The 21,360-nt window shown below is 43.9% G+C and overlaps 1 protein-coding gene across 1 annotated transcript; it reads right to left on the reverse strand.

The window, feature by feature from the left end:
• Positions 1 to 14,699: 14,699 nt before the first annotated feature.
• LOC127299611 (uncharacterized) lies at positions 14,700 to 16,516 on the reverse strand. Its single transcript, XM_051329601.2, has one exon. It carries the CDS (start codon positions 16,481 to 16,483, stop codon positions 14,867 to 14,869), a length of 1,617 nt encoding a protein of 538 aa, XP_051185561.1. The 5' UTR covers positions 16,484 to 16,516; the 3' UTR covers positions 14,700 to 14,866.
• Between the last annotated feature and the right edge of the window lie 4,844 nt (positions 16,517 to 21,360).

Raw genomic sequence — 21,360 nt, forward strand, 5'->3', positions numbered from 1 at the left:
AATATGAGGTGCCAAAAAAAATCCAAGAAAAGAAAGTTTTATAGTACATAGAGGATGACATGCGGGTCCCATTTAGCAGCAGCGGTATCACTGTTTGAGAGGCAGCAGGTGATCGAAAGAAAAAGTCAAGTGACGAAATATGAGGTGCCAAAAAAAATCCAAGAAAAGAAAGTTTTATAGTACATAGAGGATGACATGCGGGTCCCATTTAGCAGCAGCGGTATCACCGTTTGAGAGGCGGCAGGGGATCGAAAGAAAAAGGTAAGTGACCAAATATGAGGTGCCAAAAATAATTCAAGAAAAGAAAGTTTTATAGTACATAGAGGATGACATGCGGGTCCCATTTAGCAGCAGCGGTATCACTGTTTGAGAGGCTGCAGGGGATCGAAAGAAAAAGGCAAGTGACCAAATTTGAGGTGCCAAAAATAATCCAGGAAAAGAAAGTTTTATAGTACATTGAGGATGACATGCGGGTCCCAGTTAGCAGCAGCGGTATCACCGTTTGAGAGGCGGCAGGGGATCGAAAGAAAAAGGCAAGTGACCAAATTTGAGGTGCCAAAAATAATCCAGGAAAAGAAAGTTTTATAGTACATTGAGGATGACATGCGGGTCCCAGTTAGCAGCAGCGGTATCACCGTTTGAGAGGCGGCAGGGGATCGAAAGAAAAAGGTAAGTGACCAAATATGAGGTGCCAAAAATAATTCAAGAAAAGAAAGTTTTATAGTACATAGAGGATGACATGCGGGTCCCAGTTAGCAGCAGCGGTATCACCGTTTGAGAGGCGGCAGGGGATCGAAAGAAAAAGGCAAGTGACCAAATTTGAGGTGCCAAAAAAAACTCCAAGAAAAGAAAGTTGATTGCACATAGAGGATGACATGCGGGTCCCATTTAGCAGCAGCGGTCTCAACGTTTCCAAGGCGGCAAGGGATCAAAAGAAAAAGGAAGTAGCCAGAAATCAGGGGGTCAAAAAAAATCCAAGAATAGAAAGAATTTTGGTTCATAGAGGATGACATGCGGGACCCATGATCCTGCATCGTAAACGGCTCGATCGGAGAACGTTGAACGAGATGGCGCGATGTAGAAAAAAAACAATGCCAGAGAGGCTGCCATCTGGGCCCTACATCCCTCGGCGGTGCGGATTTGCGTTGACTCGGCCGGCGAACCCGAGATTTCGAGATGCACCACGTCCCGGGCCACCATACGCCACGTTTTGGCCGCTTTCGTCGGGCTAGGTGGCCTCAAAAACGAGAAAAAAAAAGTTTTGACATGCACCACGGAGGGACCAAAATCGTCGGCCATGGTACACCAGCAACCATGGCGCGACTTCAACTTCGTCGGCCATGGCAACTTTTCTTGTAGTGATTGTTGCTGCAGATTTTGTGCCACATAAGACTAATACTAAATCTGATTCAAACCATGCTACTGAAATTCGTTTAAAAAATCCTTGTTTGCTTGCTAGCAAATCTGATATTGCTGAACTTGATGTGAACACTACTCAATGCTATGCTATTATTTGCAAAGAAGTTCTGTTTTCATTTGAGGATATGCCTCCTTCTTTGCCACCTGCGGTTGCTAACCTTTTGCAGGAGTTCATTGATGTGTTCCCACAAGATGTACCACCTGGACTACCACCTATCCGTGGGATAGAACACCAGATTTACTTGATTCCAGGTGCTTCGTTGCCCAACCGTGCGCCATATCGTACCAATCCTGAAGAGACCAAAGAGATTCAGCGACAAATTCAGGTTCTCCAAGATAAAGGTTACATTCGTGAGTCTCTTAGCCCATGTGCTGTCCCTATTATCTTGGTACCTAAGAAGGATGGTTCTTCACGCCTGTGTACTGATTGTAGATCTATTAATAATATTACCATTCGTTACCGTCATCCTATACCTCGTTTAGATGATATGCTTGATGAATTGAGTGGTTCTATTATGTTCTCTAAAGTTGATTTGCGTAGTGGTTACCACCAGATTCGTATGCAATTAGGAGATGAATGGAAAACAGCGTTTAAAACTAAGTTCGGTTTATATGAGTGGTTAGTAATGCCTTTTGGTTTAACTAATGCACCTAGTACTTTCATGAGACTGATGAACGAAGTTTTACGTGCTTTTATTGGACGTTTTGTGGTGGTATACTTTGATGATATTCTGATTTATAGCAAATCTTTGGAGGAACATTTGGATCATTTACGTGCTGTTTTCAATGCTTTACGTGATGCACGTTTGTATGGTAATCTTGAGAAGTGCACTTTTTGCACCAATCGAGTTGCATTTCTTGGCTATGTTGTTACTGCGCAGGGCATTGAAGTTGATCCAGCCAAGATTGAGGCAATTGAGAATTGGCCGCAGCCAAAGACGGTCACACAAGTGAGGAGTTTTCTTGGCCTCGCTGGTTTCTATAGGCGCTTTGTGAAAGATTTTGGATCCATTGCTGCGCCGCTGAATGAGCTTACAAAGAAGGATGTGCCCTTTGTGTGGGGCGATGCACAACAAGACGCCTTCATGATACTGAAAGATAAGTTAACACATGCTCCATTACTCCAACTTCCTGATTTCAATAAGACTTTTGAGCTTGAATGTGATGCTAGTGGAATTGGTTTAGGAGGTGTATTATTACAAGAGGGCAAACCTGTTGCATATTTTAGTGAGAAATTGAGTGGGCCTAGTCTGAACTATTCTACTTATGATAAAGAATTATATGCGCTGGTTCGGACATTACAAACTTGGCAACATTATTTATGGCCTAAAGAATTTGTTATACATTCTGATCATGAATCTTTGAAGCATATTCGTAGTCAAGCTAAGTTGAATCGCCGCCATGCAAAGTGGGTTGAGTTTATTGAGTCTTTTCCTTATGTTATCAAACACAAAAAGGGTAAAGATAATGTTATTGCTGATGCTTTGTCGCGCCGTTATACTATGTTATCTCAACTTGACTTCAAGATTTTTGGATTAGAAACCATAAAGGAACAATACTTGCATGATGCTGATTTTAAAGATGTGTTGCTGAATTGTAAAGATGGTAGAACATGGAACAAATTCGTCCTCAATGATGGATTTGTGTTCCGTGCTAACAAGCTATGCATCCCAGATAGTTCCGTTCGTCTTTTGTTGTTACAGGAGGCGCATGGAGGAGGATTGATGGGTCACTTTGGTGTGAAGAAGACGGAGGATGTACTTGCTGCACACTTCTTTTGGCCACGTATGCGTCGAGACGTTGAGAGATTTGTGGCACGCTGCACTACATGTCAAAAAGCTAAGTCTCGACTTAATCCACATGGTTTATATATGCCTCTTCCTGTTCCTAGTGTACCTTGGGAGGATATTTCTATGGATTTCGTTTTGGGTTTGCCTCGTACACAGAAGGGGAGGGATAGTATCTTTGTTGTTGTGGATAGGTTTTCTAAGATGGCACACTTTATTCCATGTCACAAAACTGATGATGCCACACATGTCGCTGATTTGTTCTTTCGCGAAATTGTGCGTTTACATGGTGTGCCAAATACTATTGTTTCTGATCGTGATACTAAGTTTCTTAGCCACTTTTGGAGATGTTTATGGGCTAAGTTGGGGACTAAATTGCTGTTTAGTACTACATGTCATCCCCAAACTGATGGACAAACTGAAGTAGTAAATAGAACATTGTCTACTATGATGCGGGCTGTTTTGAAGAAGAATTTAAAATTGTGGGAAGAATGTTTACCTCATATTGAATTTGCTTACAATCGTTCGCTGCATTCTACTACTAAGATGTGCCCTTTTGAGATTGTGTATGGTTTTGTTCCACGTGCACCTATTGATTTATTGCATTTACCATCTTCGGTCCAAAATGATTTGGATGCTACACAACGAGCTGAATTGATATTAAAATTGCATGAGACTACTAAAGACAACATAGAACGCATGAATGCTAAGTATAAAATTGCTGGGGATAGAGGAAGAAAGCATGTTGTGTTTGATGTTGGTGATCTTGTTTGGTTGCATTTGCGCAAAGATCGTTTTCCTGCATTGCGCAAGTCTAAGCTCATGCCACGTGCCGCTGGTCCTTTTAAGGTGTTAGAGAAAATAAATGATAATGCATATAAACTTGAGCTTCCTGCAGAATTGGGTCCGGTTAGTCCTACATTTAACATTGCAGATTTGAAGCCTTACTTTGGTGAAGAAGATGAGATCGCGTCGAGGACGACTTCAATTCAAGAAGGGGGGCATGATGAGGACATCCCATCTATTGATACAACCGCTGTACCTACAGCCACACAAATACAAGGACCAATCACTCGAGCTCGTGCCAAACAACTTAACTATCAGGTACTTTCGTTTCTTGGAACTGTTCCTCATATACATGAGAATATGATGCTGCCTAAATCAGATATGTTTGTTACTCTTAGGAATGATGGACCTAGCATGGATGAGGAGAACAAGCATTGGAGCATGATCACACATGGAGGAGATGGCAGCAAGCACTTGAGGATTGAAGATGACGCCACAAGTGGAGATTTCAGGACTTTGAAGCCACCATAAGAAGAGATGAAGACATGGACGAAATATAGAGTTCTCCACTTCATAATTTCGTCCATAGCATAATATGGTGCTGCGTCACCTTTAGTTTTGGGCCAGGCCCATGTCATTTTCGTCGGAATTAAGTCAGCCACTTTTTAGAGTCCGTATTGAAGGGGGAAAGGCCTTCTAGGGTTTGGTTCGGCCACCATACGTATGGCTGGTCGAAACCCCACCTTTTCCTCCTTTAAATACCCCCATAGCCGTCACGTTTAGACTCGGATTTTGATTAGATTAAAAGTTAGCCATTGCTGCAACTCTCGTGTACTTCTTTTGAGGCCAACGCCCAGAACAAGACCGACTATTCGGAATCCCACCTTTTCAATAAAGCTTTCATCTATATCCGCAATATTCTGATTGCATTATTAGATCTTACTTGTTCTCGATTTCAGGTAGGAATTAAGACCCTCGCTGGTCAGGCTGATCGTGCATCCGCAATATCAGTAACTCCCGGAGATTGTCCTAGCGATTGCATTGGCGCACGAGCTTTGCACGTGTAGTCGGATCGTCAAGCACTAACTCCAACAACAAATCGACGTTATCCTACTCTCATCGAAAGATCGGCCATCTTTGCCCTATCACACCAGCCAATGGACGCGCCTGCACCGTCGCCGCCGTCCTCATCCGCTTTCGGCCGCGCACGCCGTGGCAGACCTCGCACGCGCCCGAGCTATCCCATCACGCCCTGGACGCGCCAGCTGCACCTCGAGCATTGCCATGATGTCGCCTGCAAGATGCCGTCCTCGCCTCGCCCTTTCGCACGCCGGAGCGGCCACGCCATGATCGACCCTCCACGGCACCCGCAACACCTCACTTCCCCTATAAATAGAGGCGCCCTGAGCACAAACTCTTCACAGCACTACCTTCTCCTCCCATCCTTGCTTCCTCTCGACCACTCAATTTGGCACCACCTCGCCGGAGCCGCCCCAATTTCAAGATCGGAGCCGCCGGAGCCCGCAGCTCACCGTCGACGACTGACGCCGCACCAAGCCTCGCCACTGCTACCAGGAGGTTCAGCGCCCTCGACAACGTCGCCTAGCACCCATCACCCAGCAGAGCCCCGCGGGAACCCTGGTACGCCCTCCGACCCCCTAGGCTCGCCGTCCGCTCATCGGATTCTCGCCGGAGAAGACGTCCCCTGTACGCCGTTGATCTCCCTTCTGATCTAACGGATCATATCGCTCATACCGTTTCGCCCTTTAAAGGGTCACTGACTGGTGGAGCCCACGCCGTCAGGCGGCCCGCGTGTGCGAGTCACACTGCTGGGCCGGCCCAGTCCGTTTCGCCTGTTTAGCCCGTTTAACCTTCACCATGTTAAATAAGATGTGATGTTATGATACGTCTCCAACGTATCTATAATTTCTTATGTTCCATGCTACTTTATTGATGATATCTACATGTTGTATGCATACTTTATGTCATATTTATGCGTTTTCCGGAACTAACCTATTGACGAGATGCCGAAGTGCCAGTTCCTGTTTTCTGCTGTTTTTGGTTTCAGAAATCCTAGTAAGGAAATATTCTCGGAATCGGACGAAATCAACGCCCAGTACCCTATTTTCACCGGAAGCTTCCAGATCACCCGAGAAGGACCAGAGGTGGGCCACAGGGGCTCCACACACCACCCCGGCGCGGCCCAGGGGGGGCGCCCCCCTAGTGTGTCGCTGCCTCGTCGACCCTCCGACTCCGCCTCTTCGCCTATATAAAGGTCCCTGACCTAAAACACGATACGAATAAGCCACGGTACGCGAAACCTTCCAGAGCCGCCGCCATCGCGAAGCCAAGATCTGGGGGATAGGAGTCTCTGTTCCGGCACGCCGCCGGGACGGGGAAGTGCCCCCGGAAGGCTTCTCCATCGACACCGCTGCCATCTCCACCGCCATCTTCATCACCACTGCTGTCTCCCATGAGGAGGGAGTAGTTCTCCATCGAGGCTCGGGGCTGTACCGGTAGCTATGTGGTTCATCTCTCTCCCATGTACTTCAATACAATAATCTCATGAGCTGCCTTACATGATTGAGATTCATATGATGATGCTTGTAATCTAGATGTCATTATGCTAGTCAAGTGGGTTTTACTTATGTGATCTCCGGAGACTCCTTGTCCCATGTGTGTAAAGGTGACAGTGTGTGCACCGTGTGGGTCTCTTAGGCTATATTTCACAGAATACTTATTCACTGTTATGAATGGCATAGTGAAGTGCTTATTTATATCCCTTTATAATTGCAATGTGTTTTGTATCACTATTTATCTATGTGCTACTCATGTGATGTTATTAAAGTAGTCTATTCCTCCTGCATGGTGTAATGGTGACAGTGTGTGCATCGTGTAGTTCTTGTCGTAGATTATGATCATGATCTCTTGTAGGTTATGGAGTTAATTATCGCTATGATAGTATTGATGTGATTTATGCCTCCTTCGTAGTGTGATGGTGACAGTGTGCATGCTATGTTAGTACTTGGTCTATTTTGCAAAGATCTATTATACTCTAAGGTTACTTAAACATGAATATCGAATGTTGTGACGCTTGTTAAATCCGGCATTGAGGGTTCGTGTAATCCTACACAATTAGTGGTGTTCATCATCCAACAAGAGTATATGTAGCACAAAGGAAAGATAACTTATTTATTATGTGATCAATGTTGAGAGTGTCCACTAGTGAAAGTATGATCCCTAGGCCTTGTTCCTAAATACTGTTATCGCTGCTTGTTTACTGTTCTACTGCATGTTTACTTCCCGCAATATTACTACCATCAACTGCACGCCAGCAAGCTATTTTCTGGCGCCGTACTACTGCTCATATTCATTCATACCACTTGTATTTCACTATCTCTTCGCCGAACTAGTGCACCTATTAGGTGTGTTGGGGACACAAGAGACTTCTTGCTTTGTGGTTGCAGGGTTGCTTGAGAGGAATATCTTTGACCTCTTCCTCCCTGAGTTCGATAAACCTTGGGTGATCCACTTAAGGGAAAGCTTGCTGCTGTTCTACAAACCTCTGCTCTTGGAGGCCCAACACTGTCTACAAGAATAGAAGCACCCGTAGACATTAAGCTATTTTCTGGCGCCATTGCCGGGGAGGAAAGGTAAAAGGTACTCACACTCCGGATCTCGGCTACTAAGCTATTTTCCGGCGCCGTTGTAAGTACTCGAAGCTATTTCCTTTAGATCCTGCAATTGCATCTTTTTGTTTCTTGTTCACTAGTAAGGCTTAATGGAAGACAACAACAAAATGAGAGAACTTTATGAACTTTATCTTGAATTAGGACATGATGTGTTTGAAGAGAGAATTAAAAAACCCATGGAAATTTATATGCATGCTAATGGGAATGTTATTAATATGAATGCTTTGAACACCATTGTTGCTAATGCTATGGAAAATTCTAAGCTTGGGGAGGTCGGTTTTGATGAAAATGATCTCTTTAGCCCTCCGGGTATTGAGGAGAAAGTTTATGTTGATTATGATATGCCTCCTATTTATGATGATTATAATGATAGTGGACTTTTGATGCCGCCTACTATGGAGAGTAAATTTTATTATGATTATATTATGCCTCCTACACTTGATGAGAATAATAATGATAGCTACTTTGTTGAATTTGCTCCCACTACAACTAATAAAAGTGATTATGCTTATGTGGAGAGTAATAATTTTATGCATGAGACTCATGATAAGAATGCTTTATGTGATAGTTATATTGTTGAGTTTGCTCATGATGCTACTGAAAGTTATTATGAGAGAGGAAAATATGGTTGTAGAAATTTTCATGTTACTAAAACACCTCTCTATGTGCTGAAATTTTTGAAGCTACACTTGTTTTGTCTTCCTATGCTTGCCACTATACTCTTCATGAACTTGTTTATTTACAAGATTCCTATGCATAGGAAGCATGTTAGACTTAAATGTGTTTTGAATTTGCCTCTTGATGCTCTCTTTTGCTTCATTGTCTATTTCTTGCGAGTGCATCATTAAAACTGCTGAGCCCATCTTAATGGCTATAAAGAAAGAACTTCTTGGGAGATAACCCATGTGTTTATTTTACTACAGCAATTTTTGTTTTGTTGAGTCTTGGAAGTTGTTTACTACTGTAGCAACCTCTCCTTATCATGTTTTTGTGCCAAGTAAAGTTTCTATGGTAAAGTTGATGCTAGATTTGGATTGCCGCGCAGAAACAGATTTGCTGTCTGTCACGAATTTGAGCAGAAGTCTCTGTAAAAAAATCAAAAAAATCTGCAAATTTACGTGTGTGATCCTCAGATATGTACGCAACTTTCATTAGTTTTGAGTTTTTCCGTTTGAGCAAGTTAAGTGCCCCTTTCAGGTTCGTCTTTACGGACTGTTCTGTTTTTGACAGATTCTGCCTTTTATTTCGCATTGCCGCTTTTGCTTTGTTGAATGGGTTTCTTTGTTCCATTAACTTTCAGAAGCTTTGTGCAATGTCCAGAAGTGTTTAGAATGATTGTGTCACCTCTGAACATGTGAATTTTGATTGTGCACTAACCCTCTAATGAGTTTGCTTGAAGTTTGGTGTGGCAGAAGTTTTCAAGGGTCAATAGAAGAGAGTGATATAATGTGATCGAGAAGAGTGAAAGGTCTAAGCTTGGGGATACCCCGGTGGTTCATCCCTGCATATTTTAAGAAGACTCAAGCATCTAAGCTTGGGGATGCCCAAGGCATCCCCTTCTTCATCGACAACTTATCAGGTCATTTTTAGTGAAACTATATTTTTATTCGGTCACATCTTATGTACTTTACTTGGAGCGTCTGTGTGCTTTTATTTTTGTTTTGTTATCTTAGTTCTCTGAATAAGTTCATCCTTGTGTGGGAGAGAGACACGCTCCGCTTTTTCATATGAACACTAGTGTTCTTCGTTTATGCTTTTAATGTTCAAGGGCGAAAGTTGATCGCTTCACTTGTTGTTATATGGTTGGAAACAGAAAATGCTACATGTAGTAATTCTAAAATGTCTTGGATAATGTGATACTTGGCAATTGTTGTGCTCATGTTTAAGCTCTTGCATCATATACTTTGCACCCATTAATGAAGAAATACATAGAGCTTGCTAAAATTTGGTTTGCATATTTGGTCTCTCTAAGGTCTAGATAATTTCTAGTATTGAGTTTTGAACAACAAGGAAGACGGTGTAGAGTCTTATAATGTTTACAATATGTCTTTTATGTGAGTTTTGCTGCACCGGTTCATCCTTGAGTTCGCTTCAAATAACCTTGCTAGCCTAAACCTTGTATCGAGAGGGAATACTTCTCATGCATCCAAAATCCTTGAGCCAACCACTATGCCATTTGTGTCCACCATACCTACCTACTACATGGTATTTCTCCGCCATTCCAAAGTAAATTGCTTGAGTGCTACCTTTAAAATTCCATCATTCACCTTTACAATATATAGCTCATGGGACAAAATAGCCTTAAAAACTATTGTGGTATTGAATATGTACTTATGCACTTTATCTCTTATTAAGTTGCTTGTTGTGCGATAACCATGCTTCTGGGGACGCCATCAACTATTCTTTGTTGAATATCATGTGAGTTGCTATGCATGTCCGTCTTGTCTGAAGTAAGAGAGATCTACCACCTTAATGGTTGGAGCATGCATATTGTTAGAGAAGAACATTGGGCCGCTAACTAAAGCCATGAATCATGGTGGAAGTTTCAGTTTTGGACATATATCCTCAATCTCATATGAGAATATTAACTGTTGCCACATGCTTATGCATTAAAGAGGAGTCCATTATCTGTTGTCCATGTTGTCCCGGTATGGATGTCTAAGTTGAGAATAATCAAAAGCGAGAAATCCAAAATGCGAGCTTTCTCCTTAGACCTTTGTACAGGCGGCATGGAGGTACCCCATTGTGACACTTGGTTAAAACATGTGTATTGCGATGATCCGGTAGTCCAAGCTAATTAGGACAAGGTGCGGGCACTATTAGTATACTATGCATGAGGCTTGCAACTTGTAAGATATAATTTACATAATACATATGCTTTATTACTACCGTTGACAAAATTGTTTCATGTTTTCAAAATAAAAGCTCTAGCACAAATACAGCAATCGATGCTTTCCTCTTTGAAGGACCTTTCTTTTACTTTTATTGTTGAGTCAGTTTACCTATCTCTCTCCACCTTAAGAAGCAAACACTTGTGTGAACTGTGCATTGATTCCTACATACTTGCATATTGCACTTATTATATTACTTTGCATTGACAACTATCCATGAGATATACATGTTACAAGTTGAAAGCAACCGCTGAAACTTAATCTTCCATTGTGTTGCTTCAATACCTCTACTTTGAATTATTGCTTTACGAGCTAACTCTTATGCAAGACTTATTCATGCTTGTCTTGAAGTACTATTCATGAAAAGTCTTTGCTTTATGATTCATTTGTTTACTCATGTCATTACCATTGTTTTGATCGCTGCATTCATTACATATGCTTACAATAGTATGATCAAGTTTATGATGGCATGTCACTTAAGAAATTATCATTGTTATCGTTTACCTACTCGAGGACGAGTAGGAACTAAGCTTGGGGATGCTGATACGTCTCCAACGTATCTATAATTTCTTATGTTCCATGCTACTTTATTGATGATATCTACATGTTGTATGCATACTTTATGTCATATTTATGCGTTTTCCGGAACTAACCTATTGACGAGATGCCGAAGTGCCAGTTCCTGTTTTCTGCTGTTTTTGGTTTCAGAAATCCTAGTAAGGAAATATTCTCGGAATCGGACGAAATCAACGCCCAGTACCCTATTTTCACCGGAAGCTTCCAGAGCACCCGAGAAGGACCAGAGGTGGGCCACATGGGCTCCACACACCACCCCGGCGCGGCCCAGGGGGGGGCGCCCCCTAGTGTGTCGCCGCCTCGTCGACCCTCCGACTCCGCCTCTTCGCCTATATAAAGGTCCCTGACCTAAAACACGATACAAATAAGCCACGGTACGTGAAACCTTCCAGAGCCGCCGCCATCGCGAAGCCAAGATCTGGGGGACAGGAGTCTCTGTTCCGGCACGCCGCCGGGACGGGGAAGTGCCCCCGGAAGGCTTCTCCATCGACACCGCTGCCATCTCCACCGCCATCTTCATCACCGCTGCTGTCTCCCATGAGGAGGGAGTAGTTCTCCATCGAGGCTCGGGGCTGTACCGGTAGCTATGTGGTTCATCTCTCTCCCATGTACTTCAATACAATAATCTCATGAGCTGCCTTACATGATTGAGATTCATATGATGATGCTTGTAATCTAGATGTCATTATGCTAGTCAAGTGGGTTTTACTTATGTGATCTCCGGAGACTCCTTGTCCCACGTGTGTAAAGGTGACAGTGTGTGCACCGTGTGGGTCTCTTAGGCTATATTTCACAGAATACTTATTCACTGTTATGAATGGCATAGTGAAGTGCTTATTTATATCCCTTTATGATTGCAATGTGTTTTGTATCACTATTTATCTATGTGCTACTCATGTGATGTTATTAAAGTAGTCTATTCCTCCTGCATGGTGTAATGGTGACAGTGTGTGCATCGTGTAGTTCTTGTCGTAGATTATGATCATGATCTCTTGTAGGTTATGGAGTTAATTATCGCTATGATAGTATTGATGTGATTTATGCCTCCTTCGTAGTGTGATGGTGACAGTGTGCATGCTATGTTAGTACTTGGTCTATTTTGCAAAGATCTATTATACTCTAAGGTTACTTAAACATGAATATCGAATGTTGTGGCGCTTGTTAACTCCGGCATTGAGGGTTCGTGTAATCCTACACAATTAGTGGTGTTCATCATCCAACAAGAGTATATGTAGCACAAAGGAAAGAGAACTTATTTATTATGTGATCAATGTTGAGAGTGTCTACTAGTGAAAGTATGATCCCTAGGCCTTGTTCCTAAATACTGTTATCATTTGCTGTTCTTTAATTCTCGCATGTTTACTTCCCGCAATATTACTACCATCAATCGCACGCCTTGACAAGCTATTTTCTGGCGCCGTACTACTGCTCATATTCATTCATACCACTTGTATTTCACTATCTCTTCGCCGAACTAGTGCACCTATTAGGTGTGTTGGGGACACAAGAGACTTCTTGCTTTGTGGTTGCAGGGTTGCTTGAGAGGGATATCTTTGACCTCTTCCTCCCTGAGTTCGATAAACCTTGGGTGATCCACTTAAGGGAAAACTTGCTGCTGTTCTACAAACCTCTGCTCTTGGAGGCCCAACACTGTCTACAAGAATAGAAGCACCCGTAGACATCATGTTAGCATAGGCTTGTGTGAATCTTTGGTGTGTTTAGCTTAGCACTTAAGTTTGTGTGGTGATTGTGTACCCCGTATTCGTGTATAGACGCTACTAACGAGGAGTATCAAGAGGAGGAAGGCTACTCTCAAGAAGAGGAGGAAAACTTTGACTCCTATCCCCACCAAGGAAAGCTAACACTCTTGCAAGCCACCCTAATGCAAAGCTCCACAAGAGCAAGGCACCATTACATTTTACTTATGCTTAATAATCCTATCCTATGCTTTTCCCTTGCAATTTATTTTGCTTTACATTTCAAAGCTTACTTTTTGATTCATGATTCACTTGTCTAGAATAGAACAAGGGCGTCAAAATTTGCCTAAGTCAACAAAGCTAGATAGCACCCCCTCATGACTAGTGCTATTGCTAAGAAACTAAAATTGACTACTCTAGATGGGAACAATGTGAAATGAAATGACTTGAAGGATTTTGAAGGTGAATATGACCTTGATGACTTGGTGAATTTTGATGAAAACTGATGATTGGGTTCGGATGCGATACCCTTCCAATTATACAAGTACCCCCACAATACCTGATTATGGGTAAGGCTTAACTAGAAACTTATGTAGTTTAGTATGGGTTCCCTCTAAACAAGCATCATAGGGGTTATGCCGAGGCTGCCTCCGTTACATGTGATATGATGTCATATGAGGTGAATGTACGACCCAAGCCCTGTGCAGTTCCCGGGTTGACAGTTGGTTTTCACCGGGAGGCCAAGCTCATGGGGAGAGGTGCCTATACTAGGTTATTTAAGTGAAAGGTTATGGTTGATGATCCGCGTACTAAGTTACGATGATTCGGGATTATCCCCGACGGATGCAATCAAAAGTTGTGGCACAAGAGTACAACCTCTGCAGAGTGTTAAATCTATTCGAATAGCCGTGTCCACGGTTACGGACGATTGGAAAGGCCATACTGTTCCGTTGTCAGAACTTGTCTTAAAAAGGAATGGTGAATTGAATGGTGACGTGAATTTTGAAAACACAACTGATGTTGTGGGAATGACACTAATGTTCCCACTTAAGTTAGTCTAGCGATTCAAGCATCTTTACTAAATATTTACGAACTAAACTTGGCTTTATGCAAATAAACCTAGAGCTTAGCAACCACTAATATTGATAAGTACTTACATTAGTATTAGTTTGCGAGTACTTAAAGTACTCATGGCTGTGTCCCTGGCTATTCCAATGCCAGACTATGAAGAGGAGCAACACTATGAGGATGACGGTCAGCAGGACGTCTATCAGAACTAGGATGCTTCTAACGTCAAGCGTTGGCCTGTGGATCGATAGTTCCACCTACTACTACGCTTCCGCTACTTGTTATGTTCGTTGATCATTAGATCAACTATTTGTGTAATATTGGATCATGTGATCTATGGATGTAAGACTCTATGTGTTGTAATAAATGATGACTCTATGATATTCAACTGTTATGTCTCGCAATAACATTCTTCCTGGGATTGCGATGTACGACATAATAGGCATCGGGACTTAAAAATCCGGGTGTTGACAAGTTTACACGTTGGAGGCATCTCGGTACATATATACAGATGTGTGGGTATTCCATTTATCATCTAATATGTCCGGAATTCCTCGTATAGTCTTTGTCATCCGTATGAAAATTATGTGCTTATGTTTAACTTTATCATAAATTTGAAGAGTGGAAAGAATCTTGTATGAATTTGCAATGCATGAAAAATTCATATCATGTAATATTTCCTTATCTTGTGTGTAGCTTCGCTTCTTGTTGCAAATAGGAAAATAACGAGTTATCAGATAAATAATGGGTGGAAGCGCATGAAACGAACACAAGCAAGTGATCTTATGCAGAAAAGAACTTTATTTTTCTTTTATTCCCAAGTTTGAACTAGTACAGGTCGGGGTCATACATGACGGTGCATTGCACTTTATTTCTCACCACTACACCAATCGGTCCATCCTCTATATAGTGATGGGCCGTCTAATGGTGCCAGATGGCGTAGTGATGGTTTAATAGTATGGTGGGACTTGCACTTTGCACATCGCCGGTAGGGTCTTTAGCGCTAAAGCCCTTATTGCCTCTAACTGAGCTAGCTGCTGAGGCTGGAGTATACCCTGAATGACAATGTACTGTTGTTGTTGCTGGATGGACGCACCCTGACCGCATTGTTGTTGAGGATGGAATAAACCTTGAACAATCTGATGCAGCTTCTGAGGTTGCAAGAAATCACCTTGCTTATGTTGTTGTTGTAGGAAGATTGCTTCCACAACACCATGGATTGCAGGTAACCGGGAATTCTCAGGGATCTGCGCTAGCTGTTGGCAACATTGTTGCCGCATCACTTGGCAACTACTCTGCTGCAAGATCCACGACCGGAGGAACGTCACCATTGTCACTGGGTTGCACTGTTGTAGGAGGAAATCCCTGCATGGGTTTAACTGTTGTAATTGCGGAAATGATTGTTGTTGCACAGGAAATGGTTGTTGTTGCCCGGGAAATTGCTGATGTTGCCCGGGAAATTGCAGTTCTTGCCCGGGAATCTGTTGTTGGTCAGGAAATTGTTGTAGTTGCCCGGGAATTAGTTGTTGTTGCCCAGGAAATGGAAGTTGTTGGCCAGGAAATGGTTGTTGTTGGTCAGGAAATGGTTGTTGTTGTCCAGGAAACGTTTGTTGCTCCCCGGGATATTGCAATTGTTCCCCTGGAATTTGTTGGTGTTGGTCGGGAAATGGTTGTTGTTGTTGTTGTCCAGGAAATAATTGTTGTTGGCCGGGAAATGGTTGTTGTTGCCCGGGAATATGTTGTTGTTGGTCAGGAAATGGTTGTAATTGCCCAGGAATTAGCTGTTGTTTCCCAGGAAATGGTTGTTGCTGCCCGGGAAATGGAAATTGTTGCCCGGGAATCTGCTGTTGTTGGTCAGGAAATGGTTGTTGTTGCCCGGGAATTAGTTGTTGTTGCCCAGGAAATGGAAGTTGTTGGCCGGGAAATGGTTGTTGTTGGTCAGGAAATGGTTGAGGTTGACCGGGAAAAGTCTGTTGTATCAAAGGAATTGGAAATTGTTGTCCAGGAAATGGTTGTTGTTGGTCGGGAAATGATTGTTGTTGCCCAGGAATTAGCTGTTGTTTCCCAGGAAATGGTTGTTGCTGCACGGGAAATGGAAATTGTTGCCCGGGAATCTGCTGTTGTTGGTCAGGAAATGGTTGTTGTTGCCCGGGAATTAGTTGTTGTTGCCCAGCAAATGGAAGTTGTTGGCCGGGAAATGGCTGTTGTTGGTCAGGAAATGGTTGAGGTTGCCCGGGAAAAGTTTGTTGTATCCAAGGAATTGGAAATCCAGGAAATGGTTGTTGTTGGTCAGGAAATGGTTGTTGTTGCCCCGGAATTAGTTGTTGTATCCCAGGAAATGGAATTTGTTGCCCAGGAACTTGCTTTTGTTGGTCGGGAAATGGTTGTTGTTGCTCAGGAAATGGTTGTTGTTGCCCGGGAAAGGGTTTTTGTTGCCCAGGAAATGGATATTGCTGCCAAGGAAATGGTTGTTGAGGTTGATGTTGGCAACTATGTTTAAATTGCTCATTGGCGGTGGAAATGGTTACCGCCATGGCAAGGAGGGTAAAGATGAGGAATGTCTTCATGGTGGATTTGTGTTTACTAGTGCTTATGAGGCTTTGATGTTTATGTTGTAGTTGATGGAAGATGATCATCCTAGTGCATGCCTATTTATAGCTACCATGGCATGGTTTATTTTCATCTTTGCGTAAGCTTTCTCTAAAAGTGCTTGGACTCTTGTTGAACTGATCATTTGGTATGTTGTGTTTGGTGACACTACTTACAACATTTAATTTTGGATTAATCACCAAAGTTGTTAGGTCCTTTCGTATAATCCCATTCTTCGGTAGGCAATGACTCATGTTCTTAACTTTACATGTCAACTATTATCTAGATTGCGTTGTTTTTCTAGAATAAATTTCTATAGATCTACAAGTTTTTAGGTAGAAACAAGATAGCCATGGACTATGCGGAACTTATTTTGTAGTCGTGTATGTGTTGTTAAGGTAGATCCCACTAGTACACGCAGGGTTTTTCTAGAGTCTGTTTTCTTTTGCTAAACTAACTAACTTTGTAGTGTTGTACACGATACTAAGATGAACTAGTTAATATATATTCCTTATCGGAAAACACACTAAAAACAGACTAGATACACACAAAGGTGAGTGAATCTTTAAAAACCCTAAACATCATATAAAACCAAACAGAGGGAGTATATATTATGAAAAAAAGACCCAGGTAAGAGTTTTTACAACATCAACAACAGGTGAGAGGGATTTGTCACAAGATAAAATGGGTAGGGACGGGAACTACGTAGTATCGTCACGAAGACATGCAAGCCAGTTGTCAATGGTGTGACGGAGCCCCTGGGAAAATGGCCACATGGCCACGCCAGAGCACAATGTCGTCCTGGCATAGCTTCTAGGTGAGCGCGATGGAAGGAGCAGCCTCCCGAAACATGATTTTGTTCATCTGCTTCCACAAGTGCCAGCAACAACAACTAAGGATAAACGCAGGGCCTTTGGATGGATTCCCGTCAGGGGCGCCGGGAGTTGAAGGCCAGCAACACAAGCGTCGGGGGAGATGGTCATGCGGACAACAACCTCTCGTAGTCAGGAAGCAACACAAATTCTAGCATTTTAAGGAATTTGCTAGAGATGCTCTAAACATGCACGAGTTAATCATGTTGAATGGCGAGCGATGATCACGAAGCACTCGGTCTTGGACACGACTTGCTCGTGGTCAGATTATATGTAGTATAATAATAAGTAGCAGATCTAGAATTCATGGCAGGGGTGCCAAGCTTATCGGCAAAGGAAGCGGTGGATCGGTGGGCCATCGGTGCATGAGATATGCAATCATGTGGGACACTGATCCTGGTCTGAAAGAAATTATCGACTCGGTCTGCAACATCAACCGTGGTCTTGGCGTGGTTATGAGAAAGCTCCATCGTTGGTTAACCAGAAATTTGGCAATGTGACACGAGAGCTCGCTAAGTTACCGGAGAAGCTATCTATTTTACATGCGAATAACAACCCTCATGAGGAGATTCGAGCAACGAGGGATTTGATGAATGAAACATTAAATCGAGAAGAGATGCTTTGGCTCCAAAGATTCAGAATTTACTGGCTTCGTGAAGGCGATTGCAATACCAAATTCTTCCATTATATGGCGGTTTGGCGGGCTCGGAAGAATAAAATCCAAAAACTTGGAGATGATATGGGTGTTATCCAAACAACACCTACTGAAATGCAGCAGATGGTTGTTTCCTATTTTTAGTCGTTATATACACGGGATACATACATTGTTTGATCATTTGCCTGTTACGGAGCTGTTCCGGGAGCATATCACACTAGATATGAATGAGCAACTTTATAGAGACCTTTTTTTGACTGAAAAGCCAGTTCAGAGGTGGTTTTCATTGATAATAGAGGAGTGGCAGTACAAACGAAGAAACGTAAAAGAATAGTATTTTACAAGAAGCTAGACTAAAACTAACAGACTAGCCTGACCAACATCTATGTAGTCAGGTTCTCTGGGTCTCTGTAGTAATTCACAGACTCGTCGTCGACCAGCAGTGAGCCATAGGTCCGCTTCATCGATGATTGAAGTTATGATATCCACCATTGAGCAGGCTCGTGCTTGGAAAATCCGCTTGTTTATCTCTTTCCAGATCGTCCACCAAATGAGCTGGGTGAGCGAAATCCAACCTTTGCGCTTGGGCTTGGGCATCGTGCTTATGGTGTCAGACAACCAATCAAGGATTGGTTGATTCTGTTGCGGGAGGAAGTAGGGTGGTAACTGAGCCATTGGAAGGATTCGGCACCAAACCTGAATTGTTATGGGGCAGGCACCCAGCAGGTGATGTGCCATCTCGTTTGCTGCCATGCAGAGGCAACAATTGACATTATGAGGCCATCCACGCTTAGCAAGGGCATCAACGGTGAGACAACGACCCTGAACAGCTAGCCAAGCAAAAATTCGACAGCGCATAGGAGCGTCACTCGCCCAGATGAAAGTCTCAAAACTGGTCCTGGTGGCGCCCATGAATTGCACCGCATAAGCCGATGCTGCCGAGTACACGCCGTCGGCCGTCCAACGCCATGAGGCAGTGTCAGGCGTACCAGGGCGTAGAACAACCTCCTGCAACTTCTCCCACAATGCGACAGCCTCGATCAGAGCCATCGTCGTCAGCTCGCGCTTGAGATTCCTCATCCAGCGATGACCACGCATCGCCTGGGCCACTGTTATTTTTTTGCGCGTACATGCCTGGAAGAGGCTGGGAGCCATCTCTTTGAAGCAAGCATCGCCAAGCCAGCGGTCTGACCAAAACGAGAGCTTCTCCCCATCACCAAGCTGGAATTTAACCGAGGCCACGAACAACGCACGAACCTTGTCATCAATGGGAAGCGGGAGACCGTGCCATGGCTTGGAAGGATCGGTCCATGTTTGCCAAAGCCAACGAGTCCTTAGTGCGATGCTGGTGGCCTGCAAATTTGGGATGCCCAGGACACCGTAGATCGTCGGCCGACAAACCAGACTCCACTTGACTAGGCATTTGCCACTAGGCACAAGTTCTTCCTTTGCCCAGAAGAAACCACGGGCAATCTTGTCCATGGCCTTTGTCAGCCAGATCGGCGGCGCGATGGCAAGCATTTGAAACACCGGCATGGCTGCTAACACCTGCTTTACCAGCACCAGTCTTGCATCGATGGAAAAGGAGCCATGGATCCATCCTTTTACCTTGCCGCTGAGCTTGTCAATGGCTGGCTGGAGATCGGCTTTGTGAAGCCTTCAGATAATGGCATTCCTAGGTAGCGACAAGGGAAATGGACGACCGGGCACCCCAGCATTGCCGAGAGGGCGCCGACATCCTCGTCGCTGCAGTGGATGGGCATGATCGAGCTCTTCAGGAAGTTAGAGTGCAGCCCCATCGCCTCGCCGAAGGCCTGCAGCAAAGCCATTATCGCCTGGAATTCAGCGGCATCCGGGCGCACAAACAACACGACATCGTCAGCATAGAGTGAGACTCTGTGTGGCATGGGGTGGCGCCCAATCTGTTGGAGAACTCCATGTTGATCAGCCGTTGCAAACATCTTTGCGAGGGCCTCCATGATGATGTCAAACAAGAGTGGCGAGAGAGGATATCCTTGACGGAGCCCCCGACAGTGGTGGATGGGTTCAGTCAGGCAGCCGTTCACAAGGATCTTTGTTGATGAAGATGCCAACAGAGATGCAATAAGGTCACGACATCGCTGGCTGAAACCACGCGCCTCCAAGACCTCCAAAAGAAACTCCCAAGAAACAGTATCGAACGCCTTCTCGATATCTAATTTAAGCATGATTGCAGGGGTTTTTGACTGTCTAAACGGCTTTACCTGGCTTTGGACATAAATGAAGTTATCGTGGATCAAACGCTTCTTGATGAACGCGTTCTGACAAGGGCTGACCAATTCCTTCATTTTCAGGCTGAGCCTGGTGGCAATGATCTTCGTTACCATCTTGGCGAAAAAGCTGATGAGGCTGATCGGCCGGAACTCACGTGGGTGGGCAGCTGCAGGGTTTTTGGGCAACAGGATTAGGATGGCATCATTAAGCAACTCCAGCTGGTCCGAGCGGCAGTTCTGCACCGCGTGGATTGCACGCATGATATCCATGACAATGATATCCCATGCCACCTTGAAAAAGAGTGCCGTGAATCCATCCGGGCCTGGGGCCTTGTCATTGTGCATATCCATAAGGGCGGTTTTTTGCTTCAGAAGAAGATATAGGCAGGTCGAGCTCGGATAGATTGATTGCATCCATTCCTAGGAATTGAAAATTAAGCGAGTGTAACCTATCTTTCTTTGTGCCAATCAGCCCATCAAAGTACTTCCAGAGCACGTCCTCCTTCTCAGTTTGTTCAGTGTAAACTTGTCCTTGGTACTCAATTCTATGCAGATAGCTTTTTCTTCGACGGGCATTTGCTTTTGAGTGGAAGAATCTAGTGCTCGCGTCCCCATCACGCAGCCAGGCGACCCGCGATCTCTGCCTCCACATAGAGCGTTGCATTGCGGCAATTCCAAGCCCGTTCATCTTGAGCATAGCTCTGAATCAAAGCTCATCCTGGGATAAAGCCCTGAGGTCCATAGCTTGATCCAACTTGAAGATGAGTTCACTGGTGATCGCTGCTCGCAAGGATAGGTCGCTGGAGAAACTAGCACTCCGTCTCCTCAGAATTCTCGCTATGGAGGTCAGCTTATGGTGAAGATTTGTGAAAGCATTCTCTCTTGTTTGGCACGCCGTCCAAGCTTCAGTGACAATCTGATGAAGAAATCTTGGATACGTTGTTTCAAATAAAGTAGACCTGGTGCGCAAAGTCTTTTAATCCTATGGATGATGAGCTTATTGTAAAGATCAAAGTTCCTAGTTGCATTGCTGAAGATGCTATTGCTTGGCCCGGAGCGCTTATAAATTGGCTATA

This window comes from Lolium perenne, chromosome 5, assembly GCF_019359855.2.
Source record: "Lolium perenne isolate Kyuss_39 chromosome 5, Kyuss_2.0, whole genome shotgun sequence".
Lineage (NCBI taxonomy): Eukaryota > Viridiplantae > Streptophyta > Magnoliopsida > Poales > Poaceae > Lolium > Lolium perenne.